We start from the raw sequence: 18,347 nt of genomic DNA on the forward strand, positions 1-18,347 counted from the left end.
TAATATATATGTTCGTAAATACATAGATATTATAAATAAAAAAATAGCGAAATTAATTAAATTAATGAAGCAGTTGTGCCGTTTTGTTAGCACGAATAAATTTTACCGGAGCAAATCCTCTCTATAAAAGCAACGATATGTCTCAAAAGTGGTCCATTAGTGTGGTCCATCCAAGAATTTGTGTGATACAATTAATACGCAGGACTCGTCACTGTGGATACTTGTTTTGGTGTGTGCTGTCCCTGCGCTAAGGCGCCGCTTCTTGCTGCATGGAATTTGATCCAAGCGTCGTAACCATAAACTACCATAGCGCAGAATCCGAAGAACTAGAAAAATATGCATGAAAATATTAAAGAAACACATTTCTTTATGAAGAGAGCAATGGTTCCAGAGATATTTATCAAAATTTCTGTTATACATGATCTCCACTTTCCTACATTTTTAACTAACTTCAAATAAGTAATTGAAAATGCAAAAAGTAGAATGACAATTAAGGAGTTTACAAGAAGTTTACACTCCGATGACCTTGATCGGCCAATTGATTTTAAACAGACTATAGCACGGACTTATATGGAATAAATCTAATTGTAAATAAATGAAGCAAACAGAGGATTAACTTCAATTAAAAAACTTACTGCTGCAACTCCAAAAGCTTCTAAGTATCGAGCATGATCAGCGGCGAGAGAAGCGGCCAGTAAATAAAAGGCAGTCCAAATTGTACAAAATATAAATTCCTGCAAACAAGAATATAAAAGTGTGTTACTTTGAAACCTGATTAATTATTCTTATTATGTGCAACGCAATCACAATATTAACGTAATTTAAGGATTGTCGACATAGTATGTAGCGTGCTGTAGCATACAATGTCCTACTTAGTTCATCTGAGATCGATATTTTACCTCCACGTAAAAACAACCTGCACGTTAACTTTTTAACGGGTTTATATTCAGACGTTATCATCATATTACCAAAACAATCAAAACTGAGCAAATTAAACATAAGAAGCTAGTGACAATTTCTTTCGTTTTCTTTGTTGACTTACAATTTTCAGCCAAGGAATTTTCGAGAATTTCTCAACGATATGGAACAGGTAAAAAACAAGTAATATTCCTGTGAACCAAAAGCCGCCCATGGCCACGGTGTTGAACCATCCTCCGCGGCTGGAATTGCTTTGAGTCGATACTGTGATGCATATGAAACCCAAGAGGTTAAAGGCCTTAAAAGAAAGGAGAAATAATTAATTACTATACCTTTCATTATTGGTAATTACTATTGAATTTTTTATTATTCAAAAACATGTAGAATGGAGCCTAATAAAAAAGAAATATAATTAAAATGTAGAATAGAGTTCATTTTTTAAAACATCGTCAATACCTCATATTAAAAAAATATGTATGTCTTTTTAAATAATTTTATTTTAAAACATCACCTTAAAATTTGCATTCACTCTGTTAAATTTCTTTGTATTTTTAACGCTAAAAATTGTGGTTTAGAATTCTTTTATCAATGGATACCCAATCAGTATGATAAACGGTAGATATGAAACGTTAATATATTCTTCAATTTCCTTAATACTGTCAACCTCATGCGTATATATGTACACACATAATATTTAGTTAGTGATTATTCATATGTGATATACCGTAAGCAGCATAACTAAGCCAACCGATTCATAGAAATCATTATCTATTTGTTGTAAATGATGAGCAATGGAAAAAGTAAATTTCAGTGATATATTACTAATGGTCACAGTACTCTTGAACGCTTTCGTATATTTAAAATGTTTATTTATTAATGTACAATGATAAAAATTGAAAGACCCAGTTTTGCGCCAGAATTGAAATGTTGTAGTAACATTGAAAAACAGGCAAAATATTTTTAGATTGTTACCATGCTTTGTTTCCATAGTCACGCCACTCATTTATTACTAACGATAGCATTCAATTTGTTAGTGTTCATCGAGTTGAAAAAGACAAAACTAGCAAGCAGTATTCTATAATAAAACCGTTTTCTCATATTATTTCCAGTAAAATCTGGAAAAATATTTTGTGAGCCAATCAACTATTCAATGTTTGCGAAAAAAGCATGGGAAGAACATGTTAATTGTAGTTGGTGGACGTCCGAAAGTATTAACATGTCCGGTTGAACGAAGGATTGTTCGGTATGTCACGAGTGACGAAGCTAATTTGTTAAAACGTGACACAAGAATACAAATATGCAAGTAGATGATTCAATATTCTTTAAAGAAAAAGCCAACTTTAAAGCTATTGAAAAAAAGAAAATGCCTTTACTCTCGAAAAACAATATTAAAGCTCGTATAGCTTTGCAAGAGAATATCAAAATTGGACTGTTTTTTCAGTGGAAAAGTGTTATTTGGTCGGATGAAACAAAGACTAATATAATTTCATCATATGGGCGTTTCTGATGTAGAATTCGTAAAGGAGAACGTCTTCAGCCACGTCATGTAAAACAAACGGTTAATGTGTATAACAGCATATGGTGTAGGTACATATGTACTTACACTGCAATGGATAGAAAGCACTATGAATCAGTACGTGTACAGAGATATTTTGAAACATCATCTGCTCGAAATTATTGAGAATATGTCAGTAGTTGAAGAGAATTTGATCTTTCAACGTGATCCAAATCGAAAACACACTGCTAAAAATGTGCAAGATTGGCTGAATATACAAAAATTTTCTATCCTTCAGTGACCAGCTCAAAACACTGATTTAAACCCTACCAAGGATTTGTGAGCATTAGACAGAACCAAATACAGGATTCCTATGATTCACCGCCATCCCCGGTTGCTGAATTATACACCAGAGTTCAAGAATAATGAAATCACATTTCACCGGAATATTGTCGAAATTTAATAAAAAAACATGCCAAGACGTATTAACACTGTTTTGCGTTTAAAAGATTTGTGGACCAAATATTAATACATTGCAAAACTGAGTCTTTCAATTTTTATTATTATAGATAAATAAATAAACATTTAGAAAATTAAACAAATATTTTAAGTCTACTGTGATTACCAAAAATATGTTAATTATGTTTTTTTTATTATCATCTATTTTATACGGCAATAAATAATTCCTATAATGAGCCTTGTCGGTTCAGTTATGCTTCTCACTATACATGAATAGCAGCCGCGAAACCATTGAACGGTCCAGTGGGGTAAAATAAGGGAGTATCGATTAAAAATAAACACGGCCGGCAGATGAACTTACCACCTGAGCGAGTTTGAGAATTCCTGGCACTGTTCTTGTATAAGACGGATCAAATCGAATAGTTGGTTGTGTTGTAGTGGTAGTCGTCGTTACCGTTGTTGTGGTATGCTGTCCTGGAAATCCCTGGTCCATCATCTCTAGTCACTCTGAAAAATATTACCCGACAACACTGCTAAAAACCATAAAAAAGTAAAAGAGTTCTTTGTTTAAATGTTAAACAATAAATTTGATTGTATTAAGATATGAAAAATAGAATTTTTTCAAATTAACTTTCTTTCTTTTAATGTAAATCTTAAATTTAATGAGACTTCCAAAGATCACGTTTCGCGTCCACTCAATTATCAACCACGATATGGTTAAATATAGTTCCAATCTCGTTAATTTGCCAGACATCCTTAAATCGATTTCTGTTTCGAAATAAGTAAATTTAACAAAAGACAATTCGATTTTGAAAGTGTACTAATTGTTTAACCATATATCGTACACGAGAAATCGATTCGTTAAAGTGTCATTTCAAACATTTGAATTTTTTACGCCGCAACGATCGTTGATTGCATGAGATTTAAATCTGACCGCAAAACCCGATAATTAAACCTCAGCTACTGCCTTGTGTACAGTACAGTTTAATTCACTGATGTAAAGACGTTACTTTTCATTAATGACTTTTAATTAGTGACGATATACGTTTACATAAACAGTTTATTAGTTGAATAAAATGAATTAATAAAAAAACACGTTCGGAATAAGCGAAAAAAGGCCGCCGGTTTGATTACGAGCTATCGTGCAGGCGCAAAAGGCGTAAATGTGTTGCGTTGTAGATAAGGGCGGACGATCGCCGTTGTATTTGATCTTGAATTAAAGCTGTAACACGAAATTATGTCATATTCCAACATCATATGTACTACAAGAATTACTTAATCTTACAGCGTGAAGTCATCCTAACTGAAAATAGCGAATGACAAGCTTTCTATCTTATGAACAATGCAAGAGTAATGCACCAAAAAACGAATCTGCGTGCCCGTACTGATGAGTACGTTGCTTGTGCGTGCATTTACGCATGTAGGCGGTAGATTTGATTGTATGACACATTATCACGGTCGAAACTTCATAATAAAACACTAAGAATATATGGAATGCGATTCACGAAAACAAAACGCATGGAAAGAAATAAAATTCGTCGAGAAAAAAATGAACTGTAGTAAATATGTAGATATATAATATGTTTTCACGAGAGGACGATATTTTGAAGATTACGACAATATTTGTAAGATATTTGTTTCAACAGTAACTCTGAATTATGGTTAGCATGCAGCGAAGAAAAACACTTTCACGAGTTACGATAATAAATTTCCCTGCTTTCACACGTTTTCATCGATAATGAACAACAACAAAAATAATCGTGACCCCATAGTTTCTGCGGCCCTGTACGTTAGCACGAAATAGCGGGAAAAGAGTCATTTAGCATTCTTAGTGTGTAATTAAAATACTGTTAGCGTAACACTGACTGTTGCTTCACTTTCACGTCTCGTACGTAGGTTTCTCCTACTTCACCAGATTTTTTTTTGTTTTCGGTTACTTATTTCCCATGAGACGGCACGCTGTGTGCCGAGACATTGTTTCTATGTATGTACATGATGTGTAATCTACCTGACTTGACAGACTGATCTGTACACCCGATTATTTTCGTAACTTGTCTATTTCGTGAACACAGACTAGAACCTTTCTGTCCTTGGAACACTTGAAAATAAAAATCTTGAACTCTTTCTCACTGAACTCGAATGCATGTATAAATAACAGGAAAAATAACACCGAACGCGTTTCGAAACAAACTACACTATCACAAATGGTTCTATGAAACCTGGTACGTATGTAAGTACGATTCGTACAATTCTGCCCCACTTTGTCGTTCACTTGTAGTTCTCTCTAACAGAAAAATTCACAACTAGTTGCATTAACTTTACCGATAAACCATTATAATTCTTACAGATATTAATCTTATCAACCGTAGGTATAGAAAATAGATAGATACTACAATATGTAGAGTAATATTACACCCTCTACAATTTAGGGTGGTGACTTTAGGAATTACGATGCAACCTAACCATCAAAGTTGGTAAAGTCAGCAGATGCAAAAGCACAGACGTTAGGTTTGAACTCATGTATGGTTACTTGTGTATAAACTAAACAATACAATCTTATTAAGCAATTTTATTACCGAGAGGCTTAAATTTTGTGTTCGCGAATTATTAACAATACGTCGTATTAGAGTTTAATGTATTCAGTGATTACAAAAACTTTTAAATAAAAAACATTATTATATTAATGTCAGAAATTTTTATGTAATCCTCGATTATTTTGGATTTAATAATGTGCAAGGTTATGTTAATCTAAACAATACATCACTTACGTTGTTACTTGCTTATTCGCAAAAAGGATTTGTGATTTGTCTCTAATATTCTGTAAGAAGGAATGGTTTCTACTCGAGGACCAAAATTCAAATTCTGTGATGGTGAAAAAGTTCTCTGTTATGAACCCGACCCTACAAAAGCAAAAGTATTATATGATTCAAAGGTACACTGTAAGAAAACAAATCAGTAAACAAAGCTATTGCTCTTTATTATTATTTCATATAAATTTTAGGTACTTGATGTTATTGTTAATAAAGATCAAAGAGGACGTAAAGCTGTTGAATATCTGATACACTTCCAGGTAATAATAAATAATTAGAGATTTCCTACAAAATGTAATCTGTCTCTCATACTCCGTATACTGTTTTTTAAAATAAAATATGAATGTAACAATAGGGATGGAATTCTTCATGGGATCGTTGTGTAACAGAGGAATATGTATTAAAAGACACAGAAGAAAACCGTCAACTTCAACGAGATTTGGCACAAAAAGCACAACTACAGTTGTATGTATTTAATAAAAACTTATTGGAGTTATATAATTCAAAGGAGTATAAATTTCTTTCAATGTGAATAAAATAATAAACAGGGGAGCTTATTTATATCGACGAGAGCGTAAAAAAAGAAGCCATAAACTATCTGAACGTTTAAATGAAGCTGAAAATCAAGAACCAAGAAGAAGAGCAAGAAGTGGTGGTAGTAGAGCAACATCTGCAACAACTGGATCATCCGAAGATGGCAGTTCAGGACAACATGCTGATTATGACACTGAGGTATTATCACTTTTTTATTTATAATGATTACATGTATAACATGTACAAATATATTATTTGACTAAAATATTTATCCTCATTAACAAAGGAAGTTATTACTGAAGAGGATACAGAAAGTAGTTCAGATTATGTGGGTGAAACAAGTGATGATGAAGACAGTGGTGGTGGTAGTCAATCTGGTGCTAGTGTAAAACCAGGAATTGATCTTGACATTGGTACCACTCTGAGAAGGATTCTGGACCAAGACTATGATCTAATAACTAATAAAAATAAGGTATTCTTTTTGGTATTAAAAGCATGTAGAATTATAATTGAGAAAGTGTAATCTAAAATTTGAAAGTAACAAAGGGTAACATGGATTTTAGCTAGCTGTTCTTCCTGCACAACCTACTGTTGCAAATATTTTAGAATCATGGGTACAACACTTTACGACAACGCAACTAACAAACATTCCAGAAAAACCTCAAAGGAACAAAGCAAATAATTCAATAGAAAAAACAATTAATGAAATAAACATATGCAGAGAAGTAGCTGATGGATTACGTATATATTTCGATTTTACATTACACGATCTCCTTTTATATAGGCAAGAGCAAGAACAATATTGTAATTTAAAATCTTCTTTCTTGTATACTGAACATCCAACTCTTGTGAAAGAAGAACCAATTGAGTAAGTTTTAATATTTTAACGTATAAAAAATTGAAACATAGAATTGAATGTCTCACTTAAGTTTGTTATTTGAAATATTTTGACTAATTTTAGAACTACAGAGAAATTGTTTTTTAATAAAGGCAGTATAATCAACGCGTTTAATGTAATTTTAAGGAATTCAGAAGTATTAATTAAAGAAGAATATGAAGATACCGAGTACGCTCATTTACCACCGTTCCAAGAGCATGATCAAGAAGTAGACATGTCAAAAACGATGGCAAATTCTAAGCGAAGGTTAAGATCATGTAGAGTGAGTTCCATTGATGAAAATAGACAACTACGATCGTATGAAGAAATTAAACAAGATACTGGAAATTTATCGAGGTAAATAAAATTTTCAAAAGAACAGAAATCACTTTAGCATCGCTTATGTAAATATAGAATTGATAATTTCTTTTTTTTTAGTATTGCAAGTACAAGTTCTCGTTGTTCTAGCCCACGCGGTGTAACGCTGCGAATACCGGTTGTTACATCCGTACAAGTCACCGCCTTACTTCAGCAATCAAACAAGTGGAGATTAATGCCCGAATCCTCAAAACCTGAGGGTCCTCCAAATCCTTCCACTTATTATGGTGCCATTCACTTAACACGATTGTTTGGTATGTAAAAAGAAATATTTTTCTCGAACATTTATAAATAAAGAATTATATAAACTAGTATAATTTTTTTTAGTTAAATTGCCGGACTTGCTTCAATTAACAGATATACCACATAAAAAATTGAAGGTTCTTCTTAAATATTTGGACATGTTTCTCAGGTAAAAATTTTTTTAACATATACTTTAAATACTGGTATTTTCTATTTTTAATAATCAACAAAATTATATTCTTAATGTTGTAGTTATTTAGAAATGCATAGAGAGTGGTTTGGAGAACAATTTTATATGCAAGTGGAAAATCAATTAATTCCTCAAGCAAGTAATTCTTAACACAATAAAAATAAGTCGCGTTCTTTCCCGATATTCACCTATAGGTGTGACTGTGTATATGTTATGTGGGTATTATGTGAGATGTACAGCAAGGATGTATGATTGTGAATTCAGTATAAGTGATAAACTATTTTATATTATTTACCAAATACTTTTCTATACATGCCTTCCATAACAAAACTTTCCTTATAGATCATTTATGTTAAAGATACAATTTAAAATTACGTAACTATTTTTATGAAGTAAAAGGCTGTGTAAATTAAATGTCATAGAAGAAGTGAAAATTAAATTTTGTTATTTAGAAATATATAAATAGAAAAACTATATTATAAAACATAAAATATATGTGTAATTTCATTTTTTTAAATAAAGCATTTTTAATAAAAAATCAATATATGATTTAACTCATGTTAATTTGTTTATAATATATTGTGGCTCATAAAAACGCATTAACAACGTTTATATGTAATGAGTATAAATTAATAGATAATAATTAGTGATATATTGTAGTTGTAAATAATTCTGATGCGGATATATATTTTCTGATGTAAATAGATTATGGTTCTCACACTTTTGCTCATTGACTTTTAATTGCGTGGAAACGACAGAAGAATATTCTTATTAAAAAATTCAATAAAAATACTGTTTAAATACAAACTGTGCCAAATAATGCCACATAATGGTTGTATTCATTGTTTTTATTATCTGTATATCTTTGCAAATACATACCTTTTATTACTACTTACAAAAAATTCCTAATACATTCATATTTTAAAAATGTTTGAATCCATATTTATTTGTTACTCTTACTGAAAAAATTACACGTATATATTACCATCTATTGCATTTCTGTCTTCGGGGAACAGTTAAAAAAAGCAAGGTATCTATTAATATTTCTAACAATACGATCTGTTTGTCTATTGTCAAATTTAGAATACATTAGATACTGTCAAAGGAATTAACTTTATATATGGTTCTAATACTTTTTAATCGTGGCAGATTTATGGTATTACCCTCGTTGTTAATCGGCGCTTGAGTGCGAATGTTTCCAATCTCGGTCAAACTCGTATGTTCTCGGAACTGCTTACATTAACAGCAGTGTTACTGATAGGTATCAGCTGTTCTAGTAAATAAAGAACGGTGTTTCGATATGGACATCGTCGAGAGTGTCACGGAAAATCAAGAAACCAACGAGGAAGATGCACTTAAATTGGAAGACAGAAGCAACCGTTCTTCGGTGATAGCCGAGGAAAATGAAAATTGGTATTACATGCCGGATTCTATTCTCTTAAATATTTTTCAATATTTAACACCGAGGGAGTTGACAATTGCTGGAGAAGTATGCAGATCATGGCATAGGGTATCACACGACGAATTTCTTTGGAAGGATCTGTTCTATCAGACATACAAAATAGATCCGGACATCGGCATTATGCCAGGTTAACTTTATTATATATTTATAAATACTCAACGTTGCAAGGAATATAACTTCTACATGATTAAAAATACAAAAGAATTAATACATATGACGTATATAATTGGATATTATTATTAATATTAAAATTCGTTTATATTAATGTTAGAATGTAATTCATTATACTTTATAGGGAAAACTTCTTGGTTAGGAGAATTTAAACGTTTAACATATCACACGCCACTCTTAGAAACAGAAGTACTAAAAGATCATTCTCATCAAGTCTTACATGTTAGCTTTTCACACAATGGAAAAATGTTTGCCACTTGTTCAAAGGATGGATATATTTTTGTGAGTTACTTTTTGTTACAATTATTAGACTCTTGTTCAATATTTGGAAACAAAACATTATTTTTACAATTTATTATAGGTTTGGGAAAGTCAATATCCTGTTAGTATAAAATACCTTCATGATATGAAAACATTTAGTTGGAAATATACACAGTTCTCACAGTTTAATTCTTCTGATACCTTGCTACTTGTTTCTGGAGTACACTTTGGGACTCCTGTTAGTACTTCAGGCGAAATAGCAGTATTTAGATTAGCACGTAAGAATATTAATAAATTATCTAATATTGCACAGTTAATAGTAAAAGAATGGTATATTAGAAGTTGTTTACTTTTCTTTGTTACAGCTAGTTTTGATCTTCAGTGTAGAGTAATAAATAAACCCTATGACATATTTGGTACATGGTACAGTGAACATTACCTTATAAGTGGAAACTTATGTTGGTTGGCACATTTAGTTAGTACTAGTTTCCTATGGCTTAATAAGGCAGATCAAGAGTCATCTAGTGAACTTATACCTATTATGACACAGCTGTTTAGGTACTGACACGGATGGTTAATCTTGTATAGTGACAAAATTATTTTTTGACCATGATAATTTAAATATTTTACATATTTTAGATTTTACAACGGTAATGCTTCATCAGTTCGAGCAATAATGGTGGCTAATTGTTTAACACCTGAACAGAATGAATCTGAAGAACAACAGAACCAACCTTCATCTTCTAATGTTAAAGAAGAAAGAGGAAATCCACCAAGTCATAAAGATATTTCATCGGCATCTTCTAGTAATACTCTACAGGAACAAGAAGAACCAATTGTTCTTCGCCATGCATCATCTAGATTACAGTAAGTTAATTGAATACAGTATGTGTCGTATTCATATTATTACTTAAATTGAAGATATGTATTGAATATGATTGATATATATTAACCAAAGCATGTACCATATAGATATAGTACATTGGAAGGTGGATTTATGAATTGGAAGAAACTTGGTGATGGTTTTGAATATGCTAATCCTATACAATATAATCAAGAATATAGACAAGTAGAAATGGAAAAGAAAGCACAAGAATCTGAGAAAGAAAGTGAAAATTCTCAGTGGGATGAAGAAAATGAATCTGGAGGTAAGAAAACTTGTTGTAAATGAAGTTATGATATTCTTATTGCATGCATTCAGAAATAAAATTTTATTCCTAGAATCATCAAACACAGAAGAAGGTGATACAGACGAATTATCAAATAATTGTGAGAAATATCTTATTTTCACAACTGGATCAAAAACTTACACACCACATCAAGTGTGTTTTAAAAGAATAAAAAATTTTAAGTTTCCTACACGAGTAGATCCAGGACCTTCATTGCGTGAAAGAATAGCACAAAGAGAAAGAGAACGAGAAAGACAAAATTCTAATGCATTTTTCACCAATTGGTTAGATTATGAATCGGTAGCTGACCAATTTGATAAAGTAGATCATTTAATTGATTTACATGGACATATTATAGGAATGGGACTTTCTCCAGATCATAGGTTAGTTATTCATACTATAAATATAAAATCTATATTTTCGTTTTTTATTATAAAATATTATGTATGTTATTAGATATCTTTATGTAAACACAAGGCCTTGGCCACGAGGTTACGTTATTACAAATCCATTACAACCTCCGCCGATAGCTCAAGAAATTGATATACATGTAATTGATTTAGTAACATTAAAACAAGTTGGTACTATGCTAAGAGCTCATAAAGCATATACACCAAATAACGAATGCTTTTTTATCTTTCTTGATGTGTGCAATGAATATGTAGCAAGGTAAATTTAATCAACATATTTTACTTAGATGCATATTTTTCTTATATTTAACTTTGTAATCTCAAAATTTTAATTATTAGCGGTGCTGAAGACAAACATGGCTATCTGTGGGACAGACATTATGGTGTGTGTTTAGCAAAGTTTCCTCATTCTGATGTTGTTAACTCTGTTGCTTTTAATCCACGTGATCCAGAAATGTTAGTTACAACTAGCGACGATTATACTGTTAAAGTTTGGCGTAGTCGAGCTATGGTACGTTCGCTAGAATTGAATGAAGATTCGTTCCGTAGAGGTATGGAAGTACGAAACAGACGAAAATTTAGAAAAAGTAGTTATAATGTTGATTGACTAAAAACTATTAAATTTCCGATTTAAATTTCTGTTTAAAGTTTTTGAAAGATATATCAAGTTACTTTGTCTGTATCTTGTATTTAAATTTGTAATATATTGATACCTCTATGAAATCATATGAAATTACAAATTCTATTTTCAATGCAGTTAGAATAAAAGGAAGTATGGTTGCATATTTACAAACTTCAATCTATAGATATTTACATATTAACTGTTTTAACAATTGAGATATGTAATATTACACATGTTTTATTTATAGGACACAATGTTTAATCATTTAAAAAAATTTATTTCTTTGTATAGTATATCGACGTTTATTAGAATTGATAGCAGATACAAAGCTGTTAAATATCTCGAAGCTGATTTGTTTGTGTACTTAAAGATTACTAAATTTCAGAATTATGTTGTATATTTTTAAACATTTATAAAGCATAAAAGTGGGAACCTTTTAAACACTTTCATGACAATTTAATTGACAATATTTCTTGTTTAGGTAATTGTTTGACTGATATATTTAAATTAGCTTAGAATAAGTTTTGATGGTACACAAGTGTTTAATATGTATATTATAAAACTAAAAAGTCTTCATTAAAACATATATAATTAAAATAATTTTCCAGTTTTAATAAAGCAAATATTTCACTTTTATACAAAAGAGAAAAAATGAAAAATGTTTCATTCTTTTATATACATATATACATATAGTGTATCATCAGAACTGTACATACAACTATTCTATTTATAATTAGATGTATCCTGAATAAGGAACTTTAACTTAGAATAAGATAACTTTGTAATAACTACTATAATGTAACATAAAATTACTCAAAATGAAGGTACTTTATTCACAAGGAAATACATATAGATAAATATTATAGCAAAAAGAATAACTAATAAAAAGTATAATTTCCTATTCATGTATAACCAAAAACTATTGAAGAAATGTTGGAATTTATATTAGAAATTATGAATATTTCCTTAAGAGTTTTGAGTCTATTAATAAACTTTTGCAATACTTACAGCAATACTTTTGCAATTTGTTTTTAAAGAACTTTTTACCACTCTCAAAAAGTTATAGAATGGTATGCATGATCTATATTATGTAATATAGGAACTATAATTAATTCTACTATGTTTAACAAAAAAAATGTATATATATTTTGCTGGAATTAGTTAATCACCTTAACTATTGTTGATAAATTCATCTTTAATCAATATACTATATAAATATTAAATTATGTAACAGGAATTAACCACGTAATTAATAAAATTCTATATTTTCTTTTTCTTTCCTTTCAATAATGCTATGCCCTGCCAATACCTTTTTCTTTATTAAGAATATAAATATTGCAAGCCTAACTTGCAATATTTATTCAAAAATATCATTGTCAATAGTATGGATATTAGTAATATAATTGTATTTGAAACTGTAATACTTCTTTGATATTTTAAATTTCCTGCAAATTTAAATTTAACTGTGTATTATATTATTATGTTTAATATAATATCAATAAAACATGAATTAGAGCAGCGTACCTAGTTTCCACATCTCTCTTCTATACAATATTGATTTATGAAATGTCTTTTCATTTAAGAAAATTATTTATGTCACCATCACATTTAAGTGGATGCATTTACTATTGATTCTGTAAAAAAGTACATAAAAATTATACTGTTTAATTTATATCCACATTTTCTTTGAGTATAATTTTTCTGAATAAAAGTACCAGGAGTAGGAGATATTTCTTCTTTAGATGTTTCTGCTTTGTGTGGTAAAATCTTTTTATGAGCATCTTTATGTCCATGACAATGTTCACATTCATCATCACTATCTTCAGAACTACTTTCACCAAAAGTTCTTGGCTTTTCATAAATACAACAACCTACAATATCATATCAACTATACATTCGTGTATACATATAACTATGTTAGAAATAAATATATTATCTTATTTATATGTTCTGTTACACCAAATTATAGATAATGAAAACTTACATTTAGATTTCTTTTTATTCATGTGTTCATTATCCACAGTGCCTTGAGTCCATTGAACCTTCTTATTTGATCTCGGTTTTCTGAGACATAACCGCACAGTTGGTACATCCTGAAAAAATAGGAGTGAGTAAAATAGATTCTTTTTTCTGTTGTGGTAAAATGGTAAAGAATATAATTTTAATAAAATGTACAAGTATGCTTGGAATATATTTATTTTTTATAAATGGAATACACATCATATTAAATAATAAGTAGCAACAAATGTTACGGGCATCAAAATTATTATATAAAATTATATTTCAAATTTGTATCTTAATGATACATAATTGGTTTGTATTGCATTATATATTGCACATATTCTTTAAACATTCTTCATTGTACAATCTTGTTGTTTTTTAATGATTTTATGCTATCATCGGTATAGTTTAAAACATTTTTTAATATTTCGTCCGTATGTTGTCCCACTATAGGAGGAGCAAATCGAACTTTGTTTGTAGCGTAACTATATGTCACAGCAGGACCAACAACTTTAACTTTTCTTCCTGTAGCATGTTCCGTTTCTTGTACCATTTTTATGTGTTTTATGTGAGGATCTTCAAAAACCTATAAAATTCCTTTGTATAACGACTATTTTCAAGTTATTTAAGCATAAACATTTATGAGTTTGTACCTGACTTATTTTATTTATTGGGCCATATGGAAATGAAGCACCTTCAAAAACAATTGCCCACTCTTTATTAGTTTTTGTTTTGAATACTTTTCTAAGAATTGGTAATAATTCATTTCTATTTTCCACTCTAGCCTTATTATTTTTATATTTCTTATTCTCTGATAATTCTGTCAACTTTATTCTTTCCAGAAAGTCTAAATATTGTGCATCACTTCCTGTTCCAACAGTCATGTGTCCATCTTTTGTAGCAAAAGCTTCATAAGGTACAATACTTTCATGTTCAGAGCCCCATCGTACTGCTTCTTTATCAGCATTTAAGTAATTTGATCCAATATTTATTAAACTAGCAACTTGTGTTGCTAATAAGTTACATTGAATCCATTGTCCCTTCTTAGTTGTTGCTCTTTGATATAGTGCTGCTAATATAGCACCATGAGCATACAAACCTGTTGCTAAATCAGTAACTGCTACTCCAACTTTACATGGTGGTCCATCTTTTGAACCTGTTATATGTAATAAGCCTCCTATAGAAGCGGCAATCACATCATATCCAGGTCTGTTTGCATAAGGTCCTTCATACCCATAGCCAGTCAGAGAACAATATACAAGATGAGGTGCTATTTTGGAAATATCTTCATATCCTAAACCCAGTTTTTTCAATTTTCCTGGGACATAATTCTCAACTAAAACATCGGACTTCTTTGCCAGTTCATATATTATATCTTTACCTTCTTTCAAATTTACACATATGCTTTTTTTGTTTCTATTTACACTAAGAAAATAAGTTGCTTCTTCTGTTCCTTTCATGAATGGTGGACCCCACTTTCGTGCCTCATCCCCAACACCTGGTTTTTCCACTTTCAAAATCTCAGCACCAAGATCACCAAGAATCATGGTACAATAAGGACCAGCAATAATACGTGTTAAATCCAATACACGAATTCCAGATAAAGGTGATCTATCATCTTGGTTACTTGTACACGTATACCTTAGATTTTTAATTTTATATTCACTTAATAAAAGTCTTCTCTTTGTATACTTTGTAACTAAAGCAAACATTGTGTACCATGTATACCGTTAGTAAACAATAGAAGTTGTTTTTTCAAACAACATTTATTAATCTTCCAACACTATAAATACGCGCCCAATTTCACTAAATTAATAACTTAAATCACCAAAATAGTTGAACAATGTAATGTTCATATTTTAACACTTCTGCACTGATAGCGCTTATCACAAGCACAATGTATTTAATATCTTAGAAATATAAAAACTGCACTTTTAAATTAAAAAGATTCTTATCATATCGAAAAATGACGTATCATAATAAAACTAAACATACCTGAGATCCAGAATCTGTGACATCTGTTTCTAAAACAGTTTCCGTTTGTGTTTGAGTAGCTGATTGTTCAGACATTATTGATCTCTCCATTTGGAATATATCTTCAGTAAAATAACACGGTAAAAATATGTATAATTGAATTTAATTTAGTACTGCGTTACTTTATACTATCATCATTCGTAATCTGATAAAAACGACGCCATATTTAAAAGTAGATAGAACTGTTTACTATTTGCACTACACTTCAGAGTAAAAAGATAGCTTTTCATTCAATTATAAAAAATAATATAACCATTTTTACATATACTCTTAACAATTTAAGCTAAACTGACAAATAATATAACAACTTGCCATGACAAAATATAGTTTAATTCAATTGGATTTATAACGTGTATTATAAATATTAATACATATTCATTTGATATATTTAAATTATTTTCAAAATAGATATTATGTCACTTGTAACTACCGTCCGTAAAGATGAATAATTTGCTAAACTGCCGTGAAGTGAGCGAATAAGAGATCTGCTGTATTTGTATGATTTCGTATAAATATTTGAAGTCTAATGCCCAATTTTACACAGAAATACATTTTAAAATCCATACTGGCGGTTAGGGGTTCTTCTATTAATGTAATACCTTTTTAAACTCTATTAAAATGGAGGTAAGATTTTATTTCAATTATAAAAAGGTTATACAATCATATTTGAATCCCATTGAACTGTACACCTATAGTATAAATTTAATGATAATAATATTTTTTCTAATTTATTTTTAGCCAATTACCAAAGTTCCTTTGCCATTAGAACCCATAAAATCAAATCAGGTGGAGGACAGAAGATTGTGGGTGGGCAATTTAGATTTAAGAATTAATGAGTAAGTATTTACTTAGATTATTTATTAGACTTTTAAAACATAATGCCTTAATGTTACAAAATTAAAATTTCTTTGTGCAATGAAAAAATCTGAAAAAACTAACTCTGTCTGTTAACTGGTACCAACTCCTAAAACTTGTCCAAAAACATGGAACAATCGAAAAGTTCGACCTCTTATTTCACCGATCAGGCCCACAAGCTGGTCTACCAAGAGGATATGCATTTGTTACGTACAAAACTATTCAAGATGCTAAAGCAGCTAAAGATGCTTTACATAACTTAAAAGTGGGAGCAAAAAACATTGTTGTTAGATGGGCTCATAGTGTGACAGAGGTAATTATTAAATTGATAATTCTATTAACTATTAATCTTTTCTGCATAACTGCTTTTTAATAAAATAATTTTATCGTTCCTTTCTATATATGTAATACTATAGCATTTATTTTCTTTAAGTGTGACATGGATAAACAAAAACCAAAAATAGATATACCTGCTTTAGCTGGTGCTAAAAAGGAAGATAAAAGAATCAGGTAAATTTTGGTTTATAAACATATAACATGAATGGTAGTTTTTAATAAACACTATTAAATGCTACTACAATCTGTTTAATAGTCGTGAAACAGCAATCCAAGCTATAGAAGCAAAGTTGAAGTTAATGAAAGAATCAGAGGAAGAGTTTGAATTAAATAAACCATTAAATGGATCACCTGTAATACATTTACATCAAAAGACAGAAAATCCAAAACCGTCCACGTCAACCCGTTATCAAAATCGAAGTAATCATTATCATAACAATAAGCCATACAACCGTCATAAACCAAAAAGATAATTTAAATTGTTTTTTTTAATTTATAGTGTTATGATTAAAAATAATCAATTTATTTTTACTAATCGGCATTTGTTCCATGACCATAGCTGATATTTATATTATTTATATTTTCTATTTAAGTAATTTCACTGTATTAATTACATTTTTTTATTATAAAGCCTTATACTTTTTAGTTGGTCTTTTTTAATCTCTTTTTCTACTATCAACATAATTCCTACAGTGGTGCAATTGCACATTAGATACACAGGTATCTTAATTCACTAATAATGTAATGCTTAATATGTACATTCACGTACATGTATTTTCATAATCTATGATATCTTTTTATAATAAACAAATGTATACTTTGAATACATATTTTATTGTAATGCAGAATGGTTCTTTTAAAGACTTTTTATATTTTCCACGCATATGAAATGGTAAGGGTACTATAGCAGGACATGGTACTTGACCAGGTATTACACACATACAGCTTCTAGAACAACCAACACCAAAATTAGCAGGATTATCTTTCTTTTCCTGTATTATAGCTTCTTCCCGTAATTTTTCCTTTGTTTTACCAACTGCTTTTACAAGATGATATAATATATCTTCCTTACACTTGCTATCTAGGTCAATTAACATGGTGTTTCCATTTTCTGTATCAAAT

General features: G+C 30.0%; 6 protein-coding genes across 7 annotated transcripts; 3 read left to right on the plus strand and 3 right to left on the minus strand.

The window, feature by feature from the left end:
• Window positions 1–84: 84 nt before the first annotated feature.
• On the minus strand, window positions 85–5,060 carry LOC108578501 (CKLF-like MARVEL transmembrane domain-containing protein 4). 2 transcript variants are annotated; one of them, XM_017941851.1, is made up of 5 exons: window positions 4,881–5,060; window positions 3,234–3,379; window positions 1,043–1,216; window positions 636–734; window positions 85–326 (listed from the first exon to the last, which is right to left on the minus strand). In XM_017941851.1, exons 2-5 carry the CDS (start codon window positions 3,366–3,368, stop codon window positions 192–194), a joined length of 543 nt encoding a protein of 180 aa, XP_017797340.1. In that variant the 5' UTR covers window positions 3,369–3,379; window positions 4,881–5,060; the 3' UTR covers window positions 85–191. The 2 variants fall into 2 exon arrangements, with proteins under 2 accessions (XP_017797340.1, XP_017797341.1); XM_017941852.1 differs by lacking the exon at window positions 4,881–5,060 and adding an exon at window positions 4,739–4,870.
• A 637-nt stretch (window positions 5,061–5,697) lies between these two features.
• On the plus strand, window positions 5,698–8,054 carry LOC108578500 (male-specific lethal 3 homolog). The gene is made up of 10 exons (XM_017941850.1): window positions 5,698–5,804; window positions 5,874–5,942; window positions 6,038–6,147; window positions 6,231–6,414; window positions 6,503–6,688; window positions 6,780–7,084; window positions 7,241–7,450; window positions 7,532–7,725; window positions 7,799–7,883; window positions 7,967–8,054. The coding sequence occupies exons 1-10, from the start codon at window positions 5,703–5,705 to the stop codon at window positions 8,052–8,054; spliced, it is 1,533 nt and encodes a 510-aa protein (XP_017797339.1). The 5' UTR covers window positions 5,698–5,702.
• Window positions 8,055–9,084: 1,030 nt separating this feature from the next.
• Window positions 9,085–11,984, plus strand: LOC108578492 (F-box/WD repeat-containing protein 5). The gene is made up of 9 exons (XM_017941840.1): window positions 9,085–9,493; window positions 9,662–9,819; window positions 9,899–10,076; window positions 10,164–10,356; window positions 10,438–10,665; window positions 10,771–10,946; window positions 11,020–11,350; window positions 11,424–11,636; window positions 11,717–11,984. Exons 1-9 carry the CDS (start codon window positions 9,205–9,207, stop codon window positions 11,982–11,984), a joined length of 2,034 nt encoding a protein of 677 aa, XP_017797329.1. The 5' UTR covers window positions 9,085–9,204.
• A 1,623-nt stretch (window positions 11,985–13,607) lies between these two features.
• On the minus strand, window positions 13,608–16,128 carry LOC108578471 (protein phosphatase 1 regulatory subunit 11). The gene is made up of 4 exons (XM_017941819.1): window positions 15,996–16,128; window positions 13,984–14,092; window positions 13,715–13,870; window positions 13,608–13,633 (listed from the first exon to the last, which is right to left on the minus strand). The coding sequence occupies exons 1-4, from the start codon at window positions 16,083–16,085 to the stop codon at window positions 13,608–13,610; spliced, it is 381 nt and encodes a 126-aa protein (XP_017797308.1). The 5' UTR covers window positions 16,086–16,128.
• LOC108578493 (succinate--hydroxymethylglutarate CoA-transferase) lies at window positions 14,257–15,761 on the minus strand. Its single transcript, XM_017941841.1, has 2 exons — window positions 14,654–15,761; window positions 14,257–14,586 (listed from the first exon to the last, which is right to left on the minus strand). The coding sequence occupies exons 1-2, from the start codon at window positions 15,710–15,712 to the stop codon at window positions 14,356–14,358; spliced, it is 1,290 nt and encodes a 429-aa protein (XP_017797330.1). The 5' UTR covers window positions 15,713–15,761; the 3' UTR covers window positions 14,257–14,355.
• Window positions 16,129–16,510: 382 nt separating the features above from the next.
• On the plus strand, window positions 16,511–17,698 carry LOC108578494 (probable RNA-binding protein 18). Its single transcript, XM_017941842.1, has 5 exons — window positions 16,511–16,658; window positions 16,773–16,870; window positions 16,989–17,202; window positions 17,323–17,399; window positions 17,482–17,698. Exons 1-5 carry the CDS (start codon window positions 16,653–16,655, stop codon window positions 17,696–17,698), a joined length of 612 nt encoding a protein of 203 aa, XP_017797331.1. The 5' UTR covers window positions 16,511–16,652.
• Window positions 17,699–18,347: the final 649 nt, after the last annotated feature.

Source organism: Habropoda laboriosa, unplaced genomic scaffold (genome assembly GCF_001263275.1).
Source record: "Habropoda laboriosa isolate 0110345459 unplaced genomic scaffold, ASM126327v1 scaffold38, whole genome shotgun sequence".
Lineage (NCBI taxonomy): Eukaryota > Metazoa > Arthropoda > Insecta > Hymenoptera > Apidae > Habropoda > Habropoda laboriosa.

Excerpts from the sequence above, each read along its gene's own strand:
- LOC108578492 (XM_017941840.1), top strand. The coding sequence starts at position 9,205 with ATGGACATCGTCGAGAGTGTCACGGAAAATCAAGAAACCAACGAGGAA. Across the intron at positions 10,947-11,019 it reads TGAAGAAAATGAATCTGGAG|AATCATCAAACACAGAAGAA; the intron begins GTAAGAAAACTT and ends TTTTATTCCTAG. Across the intron at positions 11,351-11,423 it reads GGACTTTCTCCAGATCATAG|ATATCTTTATGTAAACACAA; the intron begins GTTAGTTATTCA and ends GTATGTTATTAG.
- LOC108578471 (XM_017941819.1), bottom strand. The coding sequence starts at position 16,085 with ATGGAGAGATCAATAATGTCTGAACAATCAGCTACTCAAACACAAACG. Across the intron at positions 13,871-13,983 it reads GAATAAAAAGAAATCTAAAT|GTTGTTGTATTTATGAAAAG; the intron begins GTAAGTTTTCAT and ends ATGATATTGTAG. Across the intron at positions 13,634-13,714 it reads AGAAATATCTCCTACTCCTG|AATCAATAGTAAATGCATCC; the intron begins GTACTTTTATTC and ends ACTTTTTTACAG.
- LOC108578493 (XM_017941841.1), bottom strand. The coding sequence starts at position 15,712 with ATGTTTGCTTTAGTTACAAAGTATACAAAGAGAAGACTTTTATTAAGT. Across the intron at positions 14,587-14,653 it reads CAATAAATAAAATAAGTCAG|GTTTTTGAAGATCCTCACAT; the intron begins GTACAAACTCAT and ends GGAATTTTATAG.
- LOC108578501 (XM_017941851.1), bottom strand. The coding sequence starts at position 3,368 with ATGATGGACCAGGGATTTCCAGGACAGCATACCACAACAACGGTAACG. Across the intron at positions 735-1,042 it reads AAATTCCTTGGCTGAAAATT|GAATTTATATTTTGTACAAT; the intron begins GTAAGTCAACAA and ends TCTTGTTTGCAG. Across the intron at positions 327-635 it reads AAGCTTTTGGAGTTGCAGCA|TTCTTCGGATTCTGCGCTAT; the intron begins GTAAGTTTTTTA and ends ATATTTTTCTAG.
- LOC108578494 (XM_017941842.1), top strand. Across the intron at positions 16,871-16,988 it reads TTAGATTTAAGAATTAATGA|GTACCAACTCCTAAAACTTG; the intron begins GTAAGTATTTAC and ends GTCTGTTAACTG. Across the intron at positions 17,203-17,322 it reads GGGCTCATAGTGTGACAGAG|TGTGACATGGATAAACAAAA; the intron begins GTAATTATTAAA and ends ATTTTCTTTAAG.
- LOC108578500 (XM_017941850.1), top strand. The coding sequence starts at position 5,703 with ATGGTTTCTACTCGAGGACCAAAATTCAAATTCTGTGATGGTGAAAAA. Across the intron at positions 5,943-6,037 it reads AATATCTGATACACTTCCAG|GGATGGAATTCTTCATGGGA; the intron begins GTAATAATAAAT and ends ATGTAACAATAG. Across the intron at positions 7,085-7,240 it reads GTGAAAGAAGAACCAATTGA|GAATTCAGAAGTATTAATTA; the intron begins GTAAGTTTTAAT and ends TGTAATTTTAAG.